The sequence below is a fragment of the Pagrus pagrus genome, assembly GCF_965226575.1.
Source record: "Pagrus pagrus genome assembly, chromosome: 23".
Classification (NCBI taxonomy): Eukaryota; Metazoa; Chordata; class Actinopteri; order Spariformes; family Sparidae; genus Pagrus; species Pagrus pagrus.
In genome coordinates this window covers 4823072-4842283 of record NC_140205.1, presented here as the reverse complement: position 1 = coordinate 4842283, position 19212 = coordinate 4823072, and the positions used below count along the sequence as shown (strand labels likewise).

The following is a 19212-nucleotide window of genomic DNA, read 5'->3' as shown; positions in this document are numbered from 1 at the left end:
TGTTAAGCACCTGTGGCACTTCAGGGGTTCCTTACAACATCACAGAAAGGAGAACTTTCTATAGGTTTCCTATGGAGCAAACGAGGACAGCTGTTGGTGAGCTCGTTGTAGAATAACGGCCAAAATCCACATTTTTCAAGGTATGATTCGGAGAAATCACCAAAATATTTGCCTTTACAGTACAATTTAATGGTTTTTGTTAATCTCAATGATGACATGAAAGGCTCAAGTGCACTTATTTAGGTGTTTCAGAAGCAGATCAACAACTAATTATGAACAGAGAAGCTCTCCAATCAAGAAATTTGTTAATGTACGTACGACAAGGTCACCATACATTTTCATATATGGAAGAAGTCCACATATACATTTGACAATACGTGCACAATGTATGTCACTTTGTCTTTGGGAACAGTTCATACACAATGCCGTCCACACCGTCAGGGTATCGAGTATCATGTGCTGAGTATCGCTTTGACAGGACATGAATGCAGCCTTGAAATACATCAAAATACAGGGCTATCATGCTCAAATCACCAATAAAAATTAGCATTAGCTGGCTAACTAGTTTGCTACCAAGACATCAGCAAACTAGAAAGTTCTCCGAACCCTCGGTTTGAAGTGTTCCTCTAAAAAATCACTTCCCACTGCCCCTAGACCAGACGTGAGCATGCTAAGTGTTAGGGACAAGGGGTGCATTGGGATTGGATTCCCTGTAAATCACAATTTTATTGCACTACTGGCCTGTTACTCTGTACTGCTGAAAAGCTGCTGAATAAGGGGCTTTTTTCAAATAAGAAGTACATCAGGTACAAGAGGTGATTCATTGGCAGTGGCCTTGGTTTGACTCGAGCCCACGGCCCTGTGCTGCGTGTTGTCCCTTCGCTTTCTCACCTCTCGCCATCTCCAGCTGTTCCATCTGATTGCAAAAGGCCCAAAAAGTTGCCCCTAAAAAAAAAAAAGAGGTCATCGCCTTTCCTCTCTACAAAAGTACATCACGCACAGCGATGAATAATCCAGCCTAAACCTTCCTCCCGCAGGGAATGACCCCTCTCATGTACGCCTGCGTCCGCGGCGACGAGGCCATGGTCCAGATGCTGCTGGACGCCGGAGCCGACATCAACAGCGAGGTCAGTGTTCGCGAGGCACCGTCAAGTCTTTCACGGTGTCACATTTATTCCACATTTTTTCGTTTTTTGTCCGAAATGTTCATTTACATTTGTTGTGTGTTTGAAAACCCACTTTGTGTTGCTCTTTCCCCCCCTTTCTCTGTCTTCATCGTCCCACCTGCTGCTGTCGGCATGCCCTCTGTTCCCCTGGCAGTTTATTACATGAAGTGCACCGAGAAGTAACGAGCGAGGAATTGTTTATTTGCACAGTAAAACGATAGTTTGTCTCTTCTCTGTTGCAGAATAATAATCCACACTGATAGTCTGTCAGCGCAGGCAGCTACTTCATCACATCTTACACCGTAGACGTTCAGCAGCAGTTTGCTTTAAAGCACATTAATAATTCAGTGCTGTTGTACAAGTGTGTGCACTTAGTGTAACTATCCCCAGACTGTAAGTATGAACTTCACTGCACTTACTAAATAACAGTGAAGTCTCTTTGTTATAAATCCTGATTTTGTCTGTGTGTGTGTGTGTTTGTGTGTGTAGCTGCTTTAATCTTAATATCCCAGCGTAGACACGCTTCATGGACTCTCCTCCACCACAGTGACCTCATTGTTGACTGTTCCATAGTGCTTGTTCTTAGTTCAGGTGTGTTGACTCTGAAGCAAAGCGGTGTTAAAGTTGATTGTGTATGAAATGTTTAAAGGGATCAGTGCCCCCAAATTACAAGACACACATTTTCTGGTCTTCTTCTAATGGAGTCCATGCAGATGCGTTGTTATGGACTTACTCTGTCTCTGATTGGTGGCTTTCGTTGGTTGCGTTCTCCACGCTTGACTCAAAGTAGCGCGATGATGTCTGTTTTTCTCGCAGTCCTGATACGACGGTTTACGAGCTGTAGTTTCCCCAGTAAACACACCGACCTATTTGGCCTCCTTTGTCGTACGAAAAGGTCAGACACGAGCCAATCAGAGGCAGAGTAGGGTAGGTCTTGCAAGAGAATCAGTGGGATCCATCTGATAGTTTTATGTGCTGAGGTTTTCAGATCACATCAATGCATCGCAGGTAAATGGAAATTTGTTTGTTCTCCTCAATCACTCTGTCCAAAGAAAATGTCCTGGGGAAGGGTCAGACGTGACTAAAGAAAAAAGCAAAAAGCATCTCTGTCAAAATATGTTTGTTTCTTTCGTACTTTCTTGTGACATAAATGTTACTTTTACCTCTCCGGGGCTCTAAAAATCTTTCAACACAAACAGCCCGAGAAGCAAAAATCCCTCTTTGGTTGAACTGTTCAAAACGTCCACTGGATTTATACTTAAAGTCCCCCTCCAGCCAAAAATTTGTTTTTCTTCTTCTTCCTACAGTTTGAGCAGTTGGAACGGTTAAAAGGCTGTTTTCACATTCATTGAGAGTGTTCACTTTCTCTCTGCTCGCTGAGAATCTGGGGGATTTTTTTCAGAAGGTAGAAATACAACTAAGGAAATGTATAAAATGGCTCCAAACAGCTTGTCCAGAGTAATGACATGATCCCAAATTGATTTGAAAAGAAATTATTCACAGCCTTGATGCGTGGTCAAGCCTGCGCAATAACCTTTAGTTTAGCAGCTACAGTGAAGATTTTGGCATCTTCTCAAATCCACTTGGATCTCGAAGCTTCTGGAGATGTGAATTACGCCGGACTGATCCTTTTTACGTTTTTTTAGCTGTATTTTTACTACGAAACTTCACCTATGCCTCAATACATGTGTGGAGGTTGTGTTTAAAGCGAGGTCTTAATGGTAAAGTATATTTTGATTATAGTTCCTCAGATATAATCAATAGCACTGACGCAGCACAACTGTTGTTTAGCATGTTATCAGGCCAGATGGTGCTTTAATTATGCACTAATTGTATTTACATTCTTCTGATATAGACGGCAGGTGAGAGCACGTACTCGTACAACTGAAGTTCAACATTCACGCCATTCATTATTATTTAGTTTATCCTGCCGTCTCTCATTACGGACGAGCAGACGACCGCCGTGCAATCAGCTTCATCACATTTATTTAATTTACGGTGGCAGAGAGCGGTGATTGCACGAGAGTCTTTTCTAAACGTGCTTCTCGTCGTCTTCACTCTCGACAGTCTCCACCAGCGTATATGAAGCAGGTCAAAATGACCATTGTGCAACTAAACATGTAATTACACATATTATTGTGCACAAATTCATAGTAGGTATTAGCACCAATTGGGTAATTATGGAGTAAAATTAATTGGGATCAGTCGGTAATTACATGTGAAGTAATCTAACATAATACTACTATTTTTTTAGCGTTTGTATTCCTTCTCCTATCATAAAGAAATGCTGTTAGCAGGTAATGCAAAGTTATGTAAAGGTTATCACATTAACCTTTACCGCCAGTGGAAAAGGGAACAGTGACATTTTATACTACCTCCCTTGTCTTCATTTAGTATTTCGGAAAATATTTCTGTATTTCATCCAGATGGGTTACCAGGCCGGCGACACAGGCCGAGGGAAAGTAATTACAGCTGAGGTTCTTGTTAACGTGCTCTTATTTATGTCGAACCACCCGTATGTTTCAAAGAAATCATGCACACTACGAATACTTACAGGCAGTAGAAAGGTCAACTACGGTGACGGTTAAGATATGAGACCACACCTGCTAACAGCCTGTCTTTACGATGCAGTAATGGATACAAATGCTGAATAATCAGTACTCAGTATGTTTTGAGCTCAATTCTCACATTAACACCCAAAAAACCTCAGATTTTACTTGTATTTCTTAGCAATTTCTTGTAAATATCTGCATCTTAATTGTCAAAAACCAAAAACAGCTACAAACCGCTGACCTAGATGATCTCCCGACCTTACTGTCAACAGGTTTTTTTTGTTTCATTGGGAGAAAATAGCTCAGAGCGACGTCTGAGGGTTGTGACACAGCAACTAAAAATATATTTCCAGTCGCCTCCGCCGTGTTAAGGTGACGACTGAAAGCCTAAACTATCTGCATGGATTAAAAAAAAGCCTGCGGGGCGAGTTAGAAAATATCCGTTTGGATTTTAATTAAGTAAGCAGATACTGTTGAGTGCCACTGATTGAACTTTCCCCTGTTTTAAAAACGTTTTGTTAAAGCGCTCCTCTAAAGTGGCAGACAGTGATGACCTCTGTTTCTGCTGAAACCGCCTTACGTTACAAAAAAGTGATTAATAATTCATCAGCGCGCACGCACAAAACACTAACAGTCCCACTGTTGTTTAGCATCAGAGCTCAAATGAAATGTGACATTACATTAAGCGTCTGCCGGAGAGAGGCCTCCTCCGGGCGACGTTTTTTGGAATAATTTCTATAATTTCCTCGGTGATGAAGCCACTTTAGGAAATCCCAGAACAACACGGGGCTGTATGGCTTGTTTTAATTTTTACTCTGACGCCGCTTTGTTCATGAGTCAGCACCGCCCCGTCTTCACAGTGTTTGTAGTCTGTGCCAATGTTGTGTTTTTCTCTCTGGTTTCATTCCCCTTTGAAATGAAACACTATTAAAAAGATGGAGATAGTGGAGAGTGTGGTCAGAGAGCCGTGCCCAGGCAGACAGACTCTCTAGCTTTTCAGAGTGAGGGTTTTGAGATGAGAGGTAGGAAGTCAAGCTGCTCGAGATTTTTTTCTGTGAAACTCAAGAGGAAAAATCTCCCTGTGCCACCCTGCCCTCCTCTGCTTACTGCTTCTCGCTGTCCCCCTCCTCTTCCTCCTCCTCCTCCTCCTCCTCCTCCTCCTATCTCCCCCCGCCCTGAGCTGTGAATGTTAATGGCTGTATATCTCTCTCCCTGAACCTTCACCTATGACTTCCCAGGTGCCAAGCACAGTAAACAAGCACCCCTCAGTTTATCCTGAAACGCGCCAGGGGACGCCACTCACTTTCGCCGTGTTACACGGACACGTCCCTGTCGTGCAGGTAGTGACGTTTATCACCTGTAACCATTCACCTGTGGCCCTGACCTTTTTGCACCAAAAATGACGATATAATGATGATGATGACTTTTTTTTTCATTTCTGATTTCTCCTTCTTGATCCTATCTGTGCAGTCATTATCTCAGTTATGCGGAGAGGACAAGGCAAACTCTCCAGATTAAGTTTGTTTTTAATAATGTATGCTCTAAAGATGTGTAGATGAGTCACCCAGCGCCCCCACCCCCCCTCCTCCCTCTTGGTTTTCACTATAACTGAATCCTGCAGGAGGAGAAACGTCCGGAAGGCAAACCAAGCAGAGCGCAGCTCAGCCAGCCTGATACGCAGCCTCGAGGATGCCAGATTTCAGTGTTTTTTTGCTCAGTTCTGTTCATTTTTTAATATAAAACACATTCCAGTGCAGTAGATATTGTGTGAGCTGACACTGGCTGAAAGCCTGATGAACAGCGTCGCCCTCAGGATTTTTTAAATAATTAATCTGCACCACCCGCAATCAGATGGTTTTTTTTTTGGGGAGGGATAGAAGAAGAAGAAGAAGAAGAAGAAGAAGAAGAAGCCACTGTGATTGTTTCCTTTCTCAGCTCAGGCGAGTCAACAGCAACAATGAGCCCAGCAGTCAGGAGCTAATGAGGGAGTGTAGATGGAGTGTGTTTAGTGTCCAGAGCTCAGCACAGTCTCTAAAATGAGCTGGTTTAGGTTTCCAACAGTTGAGGCTTTTTTCCTCTAGCCAAGCCTGAGTGTAACACACTCTCTCCCTCGCCTGTTTTCTTCCTCCCTACTCTCCCTCCTGGTTTGTTTCCCCCCCCCTTCCTCCCCTCTCCTCCGACCTCCCTCCCTCCCTCCCCGCCACAGTTGCTGCTGGATAACAGAGCGAATGTGGAGGGCGCCCTGCAGGATGGGGCGGAGAACTACACAGAGACCCCTCTTCAGCTGGCCGCTGCTGCAGGTATAATCACACACGAGACGCAGACATGTGGAATATCTTCTCCTTTTCACATTCGACCCAAGTCTCGTTATTCTTCACGCAGCGTGCAGAAGGATTAGTCATGACATGCTCGAGTCGGAGCTCACCAGAAGGCATTCCCACTCTGCAAAGCATCATCAAATTAATTTATCACGTTCAATTACTATCTGAGAGCGAAGACTGCAGTGGGTTTTAAATGCTGCTCCTCGTGTGAGTGTGTTGCCGTGTAGTTGTGCAGTCTGCAGCAGGCGTTTTGTATTCAATCAGAATGTGATTAAAACTGACCGGAAATATCTGTCATTGCAGATAAATGTGCATTTAAGGGAATGGTTTTACATTTTTTGGAAGTGTCGTCGCTTTCTTGGATGGATGCACAACATGCTGTTGCAGATAACAGATAATTACCTGCTTCTCGTGGCTGATTACTATAAGATAACCAATAATATCACATTTTTGTTTTTTAATAAAAGTTCATAGCCTGTAGTTTACGCAGAGATTTCACTGATATCGATAACTAGCTGATGATATAAAACTCCCAATATTTATCAGTCTGATATTTATTGTGCATCCCGACTTTCTTGGCGAGTTAGATGAGAAGTTTGACTCTACGACAACAGCAGTTGGTTAGCTATAGCTTAGCATAAAGACTGGAAATAGATGGAAACAGCTAGCCTGGCTCTGTTTTAAGATGAAAGAATCTCAGCCAAAGTACACAATCTAATAAAGCCGTGTTGGTGCTGCTCATGTTTTTGTAATGTCAAAGCTTAGCGACTGAAAAATACACAAATGTGAAGAAGATATCCCTTCGACAAGAAGACAAAATGTGAAACTGCTCCTTTAAACGCATCACATATTCCCCAATGTTTGCCTTATTCTTGTAATTAAGATCTCAACGCCGCCTCTTTTTAATTAAACCCTAATGAAAGATTTCAAACAAGTGGTAAGCGATCGCAGTTTCAATTCCGACATACTGTGGCGAACCCTCTGTGTTGCATTCAGGGACCTAAGGAAGGTGTAGGCAGCCGCGTTGCCGTGGTAACGGGTGATTAAAACACACAGCCACGGATAATGAGCACTATTAACATCCCACTCATTAAATTATAAATAATGTAGAGGAAGTAAAGACCACAATCCCAGAGCTAATTTTGTTAATGAATAGCACCGACTGAGAAACTTTCTAAGCACAGAATAGTTTAACGCAGGTTCTCTGACTGCTGCCTGTTTTACTGTACAGTCACATTAACTTTACTGGCATATAAAAGCTGCAATAAGCGAGTGAGAGTATCCAGGAACTCAGGACACATTCCAGCTGATTTGAGCAGAGCTACGTCCCGACTGTGTCGGTAATGAAATGTGTAAACCGGCACCTAAAGGAGTTTGTGTTGTTTCAGTGTTTGGCTGGAGAGCGTCGGGGATTAGTTGTGATTCGTTTTGTGCTCAACAGAGCGGCTCTCACTGCTGCAGTCACCTGATTTCATTCAAAGCAACCATGAGGAATTCAGTGAACGTGGAAAGGGATCTCGGTGATTTATGTTTTGTTGCTGCAACACGTCAACAGAGTTACTTACGGAGCCTCGCCTCACCTCAGAAACATGACATTTTCAGCAGCGACGGAAAAAGTATTCAGATTCTTTAATTGAGCAAAATCTGTACAACTCTTCATGACAAGTAAAAGTATTATCAGCCAAATATATTAAAGATATCAAAAGAAAAAAAAGTGACTGTAATTCATATTTTGTTACTGATGCATTAATGTGTAATTGTTTGTATGTGTGTCATTCATACACTTAATTTAAAATGTGTTAAAATCACAGAAAGGCTTGCATCAAAGGGCAAAAAGCAGAAAAAAACTATTTAATAAACTTGTCATAAATCAAAATTTCCATTGTATATTAATAAAGAAATTAAAGCCTCCCACAAAGAATTGGCTTGCAACATAACATAACAATAAAAATATGTGACGTGATGTGATGTGGCGTGACGTCACACAATGCAACTGCAACATAGCATGACATAACATAATATTACAGCATAACGTACCTGGAGCTAATCTGAACTACTTTATAGCCTGTTGATTTGCCTTATCTACAACTTTTGATTGTGTTTTCAAAAGTGCACATATATTTTATAGTGTAATCCGCAAAATGTATTTAAATATCAAAAGTAATGGTAAATGGTCAATTTTTAGCCCAATATTGAACAATTTTACTTAACTACCATTCTTGAGTAGATGTACTCAGTTGTACTTGTCATCCTGGTTCAGGTAACTTCGAGTTGGTGAGTTTGCTTTTGGAGAGAGGGGCCGACCCCATGATCGGGACCATGTGTCGAAACGGCATCTCGTCTGCTCCGCTGGGAGACATGAACTCATACAGCCTGGCAGCAGCACATGGTCACAGGTAATACAGGCAATCACACACACAAACACACATACACATGCACGCACGCGGGGAACCAATACAAGTGTCAGCCAGCCAGAGATAGATCCATTACCACGGTATTGATTCATTTACACACTTTGCCCGGGTCCGTCTGCCTCTCACAAAATCCTGCAGTATGAGAGAGGCAGATATCTTGGTTTCGCTGTCAGACAGCAGGGGACGATAAGCTGCTGCAGTCCATTCAGCAGCACTTACGGCTTCGGTTTGACATCATTTCCCTGCAGCTGAGTAAGATAAAGCCCATTAACATTCAGGGCAGTGAGAGCTGTCAGGAGGTGGAGTGGAGTGGCAAGCCACCAACACAATGCAGCATTATTAAGACAATCAATTATAGTACGATGATCATGCTGCAGCAGTGTCGCGAGCGGGCACAAACTGAATTAAGATCGGTCGTGAGATGGTGTAAAAGTTTGCCTTTCTTTGCAGGTGCTGCATGACAATTATTCGTAGAAGGGACCAGAAACTACCTTGTTTGAATTTCTCTTTTATTCTTCCACAAAGGGTCTGGGACAATGGCTTTTTGTTGAAACGACTGGTAGTTGATGTGTTTGCATGGATAAAAGAAGAATTTTGAACAAGTTGTTTGTTGTAAAAAGCACCCAAAAGTCGTACTTTAGTAAAAGTAAAGACATCGTGTCAACATATTTCTCTGGTTATGATCAAAGTCATTCGTACGAATAGCGCTCGAGTAAAAGTCTTCAAGTATCTAAAATTAATCTGGCTAGAATTGTTCTTAAGCTCAGACTGTACAAGAACAATTAAAAATGTGCGACTCTCCACACTTTTGGTCATGTAGTGTCGATTGCACGGACACAACCGGATAGAAACACTGTGGTTGTATCTGCTCAGTCACTGTACACTCAAACCCAACGGGACTGGTCGCTGCCATCAAAACAACGTTCTGTAAACGGCTTCAAAGTGAGCCATCCTCTGAGCGTCATCAGTGATCAAACGGTCTCAGAAACAGGATATGATGTTGTGTTGGCTCCACTGAAGCAGATGGTGCAGCGATGCCTCCTCGGGGCTGTGATCACGCCGTTTACGTTACGTGTTGAGGTCCATTCTTCTCAAAGAGGGCGTCTGTTACTGTTGCAGGACTCAGTGTGTTGCAATGTTGCACAAATGAATCTGCAGACTAACACACACAGTGTGGGGAAGTTACCTGCAAAATAAACAATGTAATACATACAGTATTACTGGTCCCCTTCATTTGAAAGTTATTATGAGTTACTGTGCAGTGTCTGTGCAGGACGTTGTGTTACTGATTCCACTTCTTTTGTGTTACTGTCTACACAACCGCAGACGTACGACCAGGGATAATAAAACCGAAGAGGGTAATATTGTTCCATAGCAGGTAATCAAAGTGCAGAAGCTCCAGTTTATTGCAGCAGTTCATTACAGATCCAGGTGTGGGCTATAATGTGTAGCCTAATGATGACTCTGCTCCGGAGCAGTCAATTAAGAGGACTTGAGATCTTAGTACCATATAGTATCTCAAAAAGACAACACACTACATTACAGAACAGCAGGTGGCCCTCTGTTAAGTTTCAGTTTTGACCTTGCAAAGGAAAAAAGTTTGGGCAACCCTGGCTTAGACTTTTTTAGATAAACGAAAAGTGTTGGACTCAAAGTTGGGCAGGTAGACAAAATATGCTTTTTCCCTGAGAAATTAACAAAATTGAAAAACGTTCGCCTTCTCGCACTGTTCAAGAAAGTGAGATTCCCCAAAATGTAACAGGGTCTATTCTGGGCCGACACCCATCCTCCATCCAAGTTTCATGGAAATTCGTTCAGCAGTTTTTGTGCAATCCTGCCGACAAACCAACAAACCAACACGCACACGGGCATGGCTGAAAACATAACCCCCTAGGTGAAGTTAATGAATTGCCCTTCCTTGCTGTAGAGAGTTTCCTCGGCTTCCCAATACATAGATTGCACTAAACTCAAGGTAATGGTGCGGCGTTGATATACCCATCAATAAACACTTCTCAGACACATATTATATTACTCCATTACTGCTTAAATAAAGTAATATATTCAGCTGAACGACATAACCAGCCACTATAAAGTCATATTTTACTGTAACACATTACTTTTGTAGCCCACATAATATTTTACAACCTCTTTTCTAATGATTTCATATATTTCCACTCCTCAGACCATTAATTAAGGTTCAGAGTATGTGATTGTGCTTAATTAAGTACATGAATATATTGTTCATTGAGTGTGATCAGAGTTAAAGAGCTGTATGGGCTTAATGTGGAGTTAACACAGAACGTTTATGCCTAATTTAGGACCATTTTCCGGTCTGTGATCATCCACTTCATAACTTCTCGTCCTACTTTTTGACCCCAGGCCGTGCTCGCTGTTTTGTAGTTTTCTCCTTCCCTATACCTCTTGCTCTGACTTTTAAATGGGTAATCTCTGTCTGGGTTTTTATCTTCTTCCCCTCTAGGAATGTATTTCGGAAGCTCCTGGCCCAGGAGAAGGACAAGGGGGATGTGTTGTCCCTGGAGGAGATCCTGGCCGAGGGTTCGGAGCCGGGGGAGAAGAGGTTGGCGCCGCAGGCCAACGGCGGAGGGACCCTGCGAACAGGAAAGGCCAAACTGAGGGCCCTGAGAGAGGCCATGTACCATAGCGCAGAGCACGGCCATGTGGACATCACCATAGACATCCGCAGCTTAGGTCAGATTTACTAATACATGCTTCACTGGCACACATGCCCTCGCTCTCTGGTGCCTCCAGCTGTCCTGGAGATGTGCTGCTCATGCTGTGCCTGTCCTGTCCCGTCCTGTCCCGTCCTGTACACACTCTCAGCAATCACCGCTACTCATCCAACCATGAAACAGTCGCACAAAATGGGACTTTTTTTTTTATATCCGAGGCGATAATAGCTCGGGTCTAAGGTGTGAATGTGATGATGAGAAAGTGTCCCCGAGCAGAGCTCATCCTGTAGACGTGGCCATCATCAGCTTTCCACCTCAACGTTGTCGGGTTCAGAGGGCGTGAGACCTAATGTGGCTGCTGATTAAGATTAATTGACTAATTTATTTCAGTTGACAGAACAGTTTCACCCCAAATGCCATTTAGTTGCTGATTCTGAACCTTTCGGTCGGGTCGCACAGTCCTCAGTAGATCGAGTTTTCACAGCTGTCTTGTAATTGAAGAAGTTCAATTTTAATTTAACGTTTTGAGAAATACTCTTAATGGCTTTCTTGAGTGTTAGATGAGAAAATCAACACCACTCTCACGTCTGTGCAGTAAATACAAAGCCATCACCAGCTGCCAGTTAGCTTAGCTTAGCATAAAGACTGGAAACAAGGGAGAAATAGCTAGCCTGGCACCACCCAAAGGTAACAGAAACTACCTACAGTACCAGCACCTGCAGTGTAGAAATCACAAATAGTGGTTTTAGAAGGGAGATATAGCATCTTAATAAGCAAATTTTAAAGTCCCTAGATTTTGTAACCTGAGGACAGAGCCTGGCCAAAGGATGACTCATTCATTTCTTGTTCAGATTTTTTAATACTTCCCCTCAAAAGCCTGCCTTCACACTCACTGTGCCTCTGCCTGCGCTCAGTTTTGACCTGCTTCTGCTCGAACTGTATGCTTGCGCTCAGATATACTGTTGCTTGCACAGTTTCGCTGTGATCCGGCCTCCATGCAAACAGGCTGCTTCTGTGCCCTGTTGAAACATCTGCTCTTCTTTGCTGTTGTTTTTTCTTTTAAAAACTCCACCAGCAGACTTCTGCTCCCGAGTCATGAAGATGACATTGTTCGGGAGCTGGTATGTATATTAAATGTCCTTTTATTCCAAAAGTCGAAAGGAAAGGGAAGAACGTTTATCAAATCCTTGGATGGAGGGAGTGGATTAACCCAGTAACAGGAGCCTTGAAATGTTCTGATGACAAATCCTGAACTTTGTGTGTCAGTTTAAACCGAGTATCTACCCACTGAACAAAGAACTAAAGAAATTTTACTTTAAGCTATTTATCAGCTTTAATAAATACCATGTTTTGGTCATCCAACCTTCATCAGGTAGGCTAATGTTTCAAAGTTGGATCACATCGACATTAACGATCCTTTATGTTGCATACATATAACTTCCAGGACTACATCTTTCAAAAATTTGCTGGAAATTACGTCCTTTTGCTCCCAGGACTTATTTATCCTAACTGTTCGTGCTGAACTTGGTAAAAGGACATTTAAGTAGTCATGAAGTCATAAAAATTTCCTGAATCTTGGGGAGCTGATCTCACTGGATGCATTTAAAGTGATTGGAAGAAACTTGGAAGAAAAAGACGTCTGGCTGTACATGTTTTGAATGTTATGCCGACTTATCCGTCTCCATTTTAATTGTTTGTTTCATGTCTGCAACCATGTAACTGTGCTGCTGCTGCTGTGCTCTCTCTTGAAGCAGAGATTTTTAATCTCAGACTTCCTGGTGAAATAAATGTTAAAATGTATACTGTATATACCCTGTATCCGTATGGATGTGATGTTATGGATGCGCTTTGTCACACAAGCCACTTGCTGTTTATGGATATTGACGGTAAAGCCTGTTGGCGCCGACAGGAACTTCATGGTGCATTCAGGTGCACCTTGTAAACTCGAATAGCCTTGAAGGTTGTTGAATACGAGAAAGTTACATTATTTTTTAATATTTTCCTTTGTTGAAATACAAAGGCTACATCTGTCATTAAGTTCTAGTTCTTACAATGCAGCTTTTTTCATGATTAGATGCAAAATCATAAAAATATACCATTCAGCTCTGATAAATAAATTACGTGGTATCGAATTGGCCTCACGATCCAGCATTTACAGCCGTATAGGAGGCATTTCCGATACTGGTATCGGTAACAACCCGACTCAGAAGTAAAGTGAACGCGCTTGCAGCGAGGCAGCGATTTCATTGGTCAGCACTCCAGCTGGTACTCTATTGGTCGGGGAATCTTGACAAGGTTGTTTCACAAAGAAGCAGATTGCATGCGAGGAGAAAGGCAATCTGTGCAAGCAACAATATATCAATGAAAAATGTCCCAGAGCTCAAGGTTTCATCTTTAAACTGCTTGTTCAGTCTCTAAAAATAACACATTTATGATTATATGCAGTTAATACTCAAATTTCAGAAGCTTGAATCAGGCAATTTTTAGCATTTTTGATAAATGACTTCATTACTTACCACGATAAGTCCCTACCAACATTTTCTAAAACATTAATCAACTAATCACAAACATATCTCCGCTGTCATGTCATGATTTGTGTTAAAATTCATAAACACATCATTCAGTCTCATCATATTGTTGCAGGACGCTCTTTAATTATATTCAAGTGCTGCCTTTATATTCCCTCCGGAGCCTCCGACTCTCCACTAATCCAACACTCACCATGCAATCGCCCTTCAACTCGCGCTGACACCATAAAGTGATGGAAACATGGTCGGTTCTGTCGCCCTTGAAGCCGCTCGGCTTCGCTGTGTGTATTCACTGTTCGTGTGGGTGTCATTCCTAGGCGTTCCCTGGACGCTGCACACCTGGCTCGAGTCCCTGCGTACCTGCTTCATCCAGCACCGCCGGCCGCTCATCCAGGGCCTGCTCAAAGACTTCAGCTGCATCCAGGAGGACGAGTACACAGAGGAGCTCATCACGCACGGCCTGCCGCTCATGTTCCAGATCCTCCGAGCCAGCAAGGTCACCGAGGTCTTTTCTTTTCATGTGCATGTAAACAAAATGCTTGTTAGAGAAACATCAGACAAAGTGCGGCTGCTTTTCTGGGAATACAGACTGTCCTGTGCTCGTTGTGCTACGGTGACATTAACACTAACATTTGCATATATTTAGCTGCACTCCAAACCATATTATCATACATTTGCATAACATTTCGTCCTGGGAAACGGAGGCCGAAAAAAAACCTCTAATCTGTGTAAAGTTTCTGTCCTCACTTGTGTTGGTGTGCGTTTGCAGAATGAGGTGATAAGCCAGCAGCTGTCAGTCATCTTCACCCAGTGCTACGGGCCCTTCCCCATCCCTAAGCTGACAGAGATCAAGAAGAAACAGACCTCGCGCTTAGGTAAGAGAGCGATTTAAAAATAGTGAGCGAATGTTTTCTGCTACTTTCTGCATTAAATGAAGCTGAGTGACGACGGGGTGACAGCAGGGTTAGAGCTAAAGCCGAGAGGTTCTTGTTTTTTCTTGGGGGGAATTTGTCTCCAACTTTAGCGAGGTCACCAAACTGTGCATAACACTCCGAAATGAGTTGATGAGATGTTAAGTTCATGAAGTTCTTGTTCTTTCTGTTCAGACTTCAGGGGCCAGTTGCATAAACCTAGTTTAAGACTTACACTCGTCTGAAATTGTCACGCTCCGCTTAAAAATCCATCTTTGTACATGTTGGCATCGACAGGAGCTTCATGGTGCATTCAGGTGCACCTTGTAATCTCTACAATCTATGCTCAAATGGCCATGAAGGTTGTTTAATACGGGAACGTTCCATTATTTTTACATATTTTCCTTTGTTGACATACAAAGGCTACATCTCTCATTGATTTCTTGTTCTTACAGTGCAGCCTTTTTCAAGGTCAGACGCAAAATCATAAAAATATCCCTTTCAGTTCTACGTAGACATTAAAAATTCCTTAAAAGACTCAAATCAAATTATCAGCAAACTCCACCAGATTCTTGTACAACATGTTGTCAGGTTCCTTCTAGTTTCAGTTGCTTTTGTAATACATCATTTGGTGTCTGGGAATAGCAAAAAGGTCAATATACTCTGATCAAAATGTCATGGATTATTGCTTCAAACTCATTTTGTAACATTTTCTAACCGATACAACACTTTCTTTTTGACATTTAAAAAATAAATATTACAAAGTGCTTTTTAAAGCTCGGGATGGTAAGTTATTCAGAAGCATCTTTTGTAGAAAATCCCTGAACATCCCGGCAGCAATAAATAAAACAAATGTTCTGACAAATAAAATGAATTAAAATCCAGTCTCCAGTCAATCCAAGCTCATGTCATCATCTAATGCGGTGCAGCCAAACTTCCCCAATGCTACCATGTTAGCTTGGCAGCAGTGAGTACTAACAACAGCCATTTTGTTGTTTATGTTCATTATGATAATATGAGGTGTTTTCTGACATGCAAGATGTGAGATACAACGTCATTGGGTATGATTAGCGATGACAACATTGTGCTGCTCTCACAGTAAAAACAGCCTCTGAGCCGGTCGTTCATCAGCTTGCTAACTCAGTAGCACAAAGCACACTGCCCCTGAGCCAAAGAAAAGAGCCACTGCAACAGCAACACACACCTGTAGCAGCTAATGTAGTCGTTTAGCGGTCATCGTTAGCACAAAGCACACAGATACTGAGCTGAAAAACAGACCAACCTCAGTAGCAACAAACTCCAGTAGCGGGTATCGTTAGCACAAAGCACGCAACTAGCAGTAATGAGTAAGGAGTCGTGCCAGGTAGCCTTTTTGGAATTAGGTACACTTGTGATTTTGTGGCTATGTGTTTCTATGAGTTCTTTATTTATGTATTTAATAGTCAAAAAAAGCAAAGAGAGCTTGTTTAACGTGGCAAACTAGCCGCTAACACGCCTCCCTGCTGGCCAGTGAGAGCTATGGGGCAGTTGGTGCAGTCAGGCGGTGCACATTCATGTGTTTCAGAGGAGTGGCTCTGGCTTTAATGACTAAATATTATGATTGGGATCAGCTATTATCATTAATCAAGCTGCTATGGGAGTGTGTGAAAATTATTATGGAGGGAACGAGGGTCAGGGGGAGGGTTTTTAAACAGTATTAAATTGAATTTTCTCAATAAAAGGCCTTCGAAGGTATAAAAAGTCTTAATTTGCAGAAGCCTTAAATAAAGTTCTTCTTCATGTGATTGCAGGTTGTCTGGAAATGTTACACATTTCTAAACACATTTAAAGTGGGATTGTTGTGACAGTGGATTGAGCTGCGGGAGGCCGTTTAATCCTTTTTAGTGAAGCCAAAACCAACAGAACTGCATCTAAACCGTCACGACTGCAGCTACAGGAAGTAGGAAACTTGTCGTCTCATAGTGGATGAATATAACAAAACTTACATGAAGTTTTAGCGTGCAACTGCAACTTATCTCGGACCAATTTGCATTAATTTAATTGATTATATAGTCGAAGTTATTGTTAAATTCTGCTGGGAAACATTGAAAAACTGCAATTAGTAATTCTCCACCATAGTTTGCATCATACTTTCTTGCTTTAGCCGGCGTTACCCTGAAACAGAAATTAAGTTATGTCTTAAAAACTCTCAAATTTAACTTTTTGAATCTGTAAAAACTGAAGGCGAGTTTAGTCCAACTCTTTTGAGAGAGCGCTGGAGGGTTTTTACAAAATGTTTTTTCATGTGCGCTTCAGGGAGTATCAACCACGCCGGTATCGAGTTGTTTTGATAAGCCATGCCAAAATTTTTCAATTTTCCAAAATCATGTTTTTTATTTTCATGATGCACCTCGAGGTCTGTCTGGTGTTTGCAGATAAACTCTTCATATCTTAGTTTCGCCTTTTCGCTGCAGATTAAGATCAAATACAAAAAATAATGAATTACTATTCCTGTAACATATTAGGATTTAATCTTAACCCTAACTTGAGGATATACAATCTTAAAGCCTTTATTTATCAGTGGTGTATTGACTTGTACCAATACTGTTATATAATTTAAATATTGGGGTGGTGCAGGTCTTAATGTTGTCATAAACCCCCACCCTCCTGTTATTATTATACATTTTACACATAAAGTGTCTGGGAATCCAAACAAACATCATTATCATAACACATTTGACTTCGAGCATCTGTCTTCAGTGATTAATCTGTCTAATCTGATATTAAAAGCTCATTTGAAGTCAGACATTCACTGATTTCCACATCTTTTTTCTCGTTTGTTTGAGGAGGCACGATCACACTCGGTGACTGTGCTGCAGCACCACCTAGTGTTTAACGAGAATAACATGACAAATGGTTTGTTATTGTGACTGTGAGGGATCATTATTGCTTTTAAAAACCTTTGACAACTAATTCATTTATCAGGATGTTCGGCTCGACGGACCGGATACCAAATTCAGAATACTAATGAAATGGGATTTGTTGTATTTGATAATGGTGCGCTGATAGCTCAGTGATGAATCACCTTCTGTGTAATTAATGATCACATTAGCTTAATCTTCCTCTGTTTGCTGTTCTGCATCCACGGCTTAGGAGACTTGAGTAATGAGGCGTCAGTCGGATGTTTTTTATCGGATCTTATTGTCATCTTCTTCTTCTTTTCTGTTCCAGACCCGCACTTCCTCAACAACAAGGACATGTCTGACGTCACTTTCCTGGTGGAGGGAAAACCATTTTATGCACATAAAGTTTTGCTGTTTACAGCTTCACCCAGGTAAAGAAGAATTGAGCTATTTATTGATATATTTTTACTTTATTTTCAGCTATAATATACACAGGACTCCTTCTGTTTCATCCAGGTTCAAGTCTCTGCTTCAGAACCGACCAGCAGCAGAGAACACCTGTATTGAGATCAGCCACGTCAAGTACAATATTTTCCATGTAAGAACTTCACCTGACTCTCATTTATCATCTTTCCAGTTACAACCCCAAACCACAATATGTCATTATGTTCAAGGTTCAAGGTGATTTATTTGTCATTATTCGACACAGAGTCGTGTAACGAAATCAAAGTTTGTGGTGGCTTTTTTTAAAGAAATGCTAGTCAGTTATAGCTGCAGCTAACGCCACATTTCTGAGGCCGTTATGAAGCAAAATTATAGAATATTTCCAGACTTATCAATGAATTATCACATAGACACATACAAATCAGTGAAAAGCTACTATTGCCTGATACAGTTCATATTTATTCTGCACTTTTCAGCAACACTTATTAATGTTAATAGGTATTTTATAACGACTTATGAGCTCCTTATTACCTATTATACAACAAGTAGTTTCCACCAAGCAATCTGATTGGTCAACTAGACACTCACAATGTGCTGAAACCACTTTCTCATCTCTAACAACACTGGATACAACAATGAAAACAAGGTGTTTCTTGCCTCTAATAAGTAAAAGAAATCTGCTGAAGTTGGCCTGAAAACAAGTGTCAATGCTACTTTCTAGTTGAGTGTGATGAGATATTTTGATGAGAAAACACACAACTACACTTGAGTTTTCACACATTAAATCCAGATTATCATAGTCAGATCAAAACAATTTGATTTATTTAGCACATAAACCCCAAATGGCTTTAAATGATTTCACGATCAAGTATTAGATTTGAGAGACTTAAGAAAAAATCTTCAAAAAAACACAATAAAAATAATAAAATCACAATAACATGATGCTACAAGTGTGTCCCTGCTGTGTGTTTCAGCTGGTCATGCAGTATCTGTATTGTGGAGGCACCGAGTCTTTGCACATACGCAACACTGAAGTCATGGAGGTAAGAGAGTCTCAACCGAAGCCTGACGACACGAGCATTAGCGATCGCTAATCCCCGAGTCCTGTGCCTCACTCTGTGTGGCTCTTCTGTCCTCCTGCAGCTCCTCTCTGCAGCCAAATTCTTCCAACTAGAGGCCCTTCAGAGACACTGTGAGATCATCTGCTCCAAGAACATCACCACGGAAACCTGCGTCGACCTGTACAAACACGCCAAGGTGAGACGCCGACGACAGACAAGTGATCAACGTGTCTTCGCCCTTCA

At 41.7% G+C, this 19212-nt stretch overlaps 1 protein-coding gene across 2 annotated transcripts in view; it reads left to right on the top strand.

Annotated features, from left to right (window-relative positions):
* The window catches only part of btbd11a (BTB (POZ) domain containing 11a), a 177292-nt gene that overhangs the window by 153802 nt on the left and 4278 nt on the right, over window positions 1-19212 (top strand). The window contains exons 6-16 of one of the 2 annotated variants that reach the window (XM_084345855.1): window positions 1038-1127; window positions 4957-5058; window positions 5925-6018; window positions 8300-8435; window positions 10933-11162; window positions 13989-14167; window positions 14441-14546; window positions 17793-17895; window positions 17981-18062; window positions 18883-18951; window positions 19052-19165. In XM_084345855.1, the coding sequence (XP_084201981.1) occupies window positions 1038-1127; window positions 4957-5058; window positions 5925-6018; window positions 8300-8435; window positions 10933-11162; window positions 13989-14167; window positions 14441-14546; window positions 17793-17895; window positions 17981-18062; window positions 18883-18951; window positions 19052-19165 (1305 nt within the window). The remainder of the gene's footprint in view (window positions 1-1037; window positions 1128-4956; window positions 5059-5924; window positions 6019-8299; window positions 8436-10932; window positions 11163-13988; window positions 14168-14440; window positions 14547-17792; window positions 17896-17980; window positions 18063-18882; window positions 18952-19051; window positions 19166-19212) is intronic. The other variant, XM_084345856.1, reaches the window with a different exon arrangement.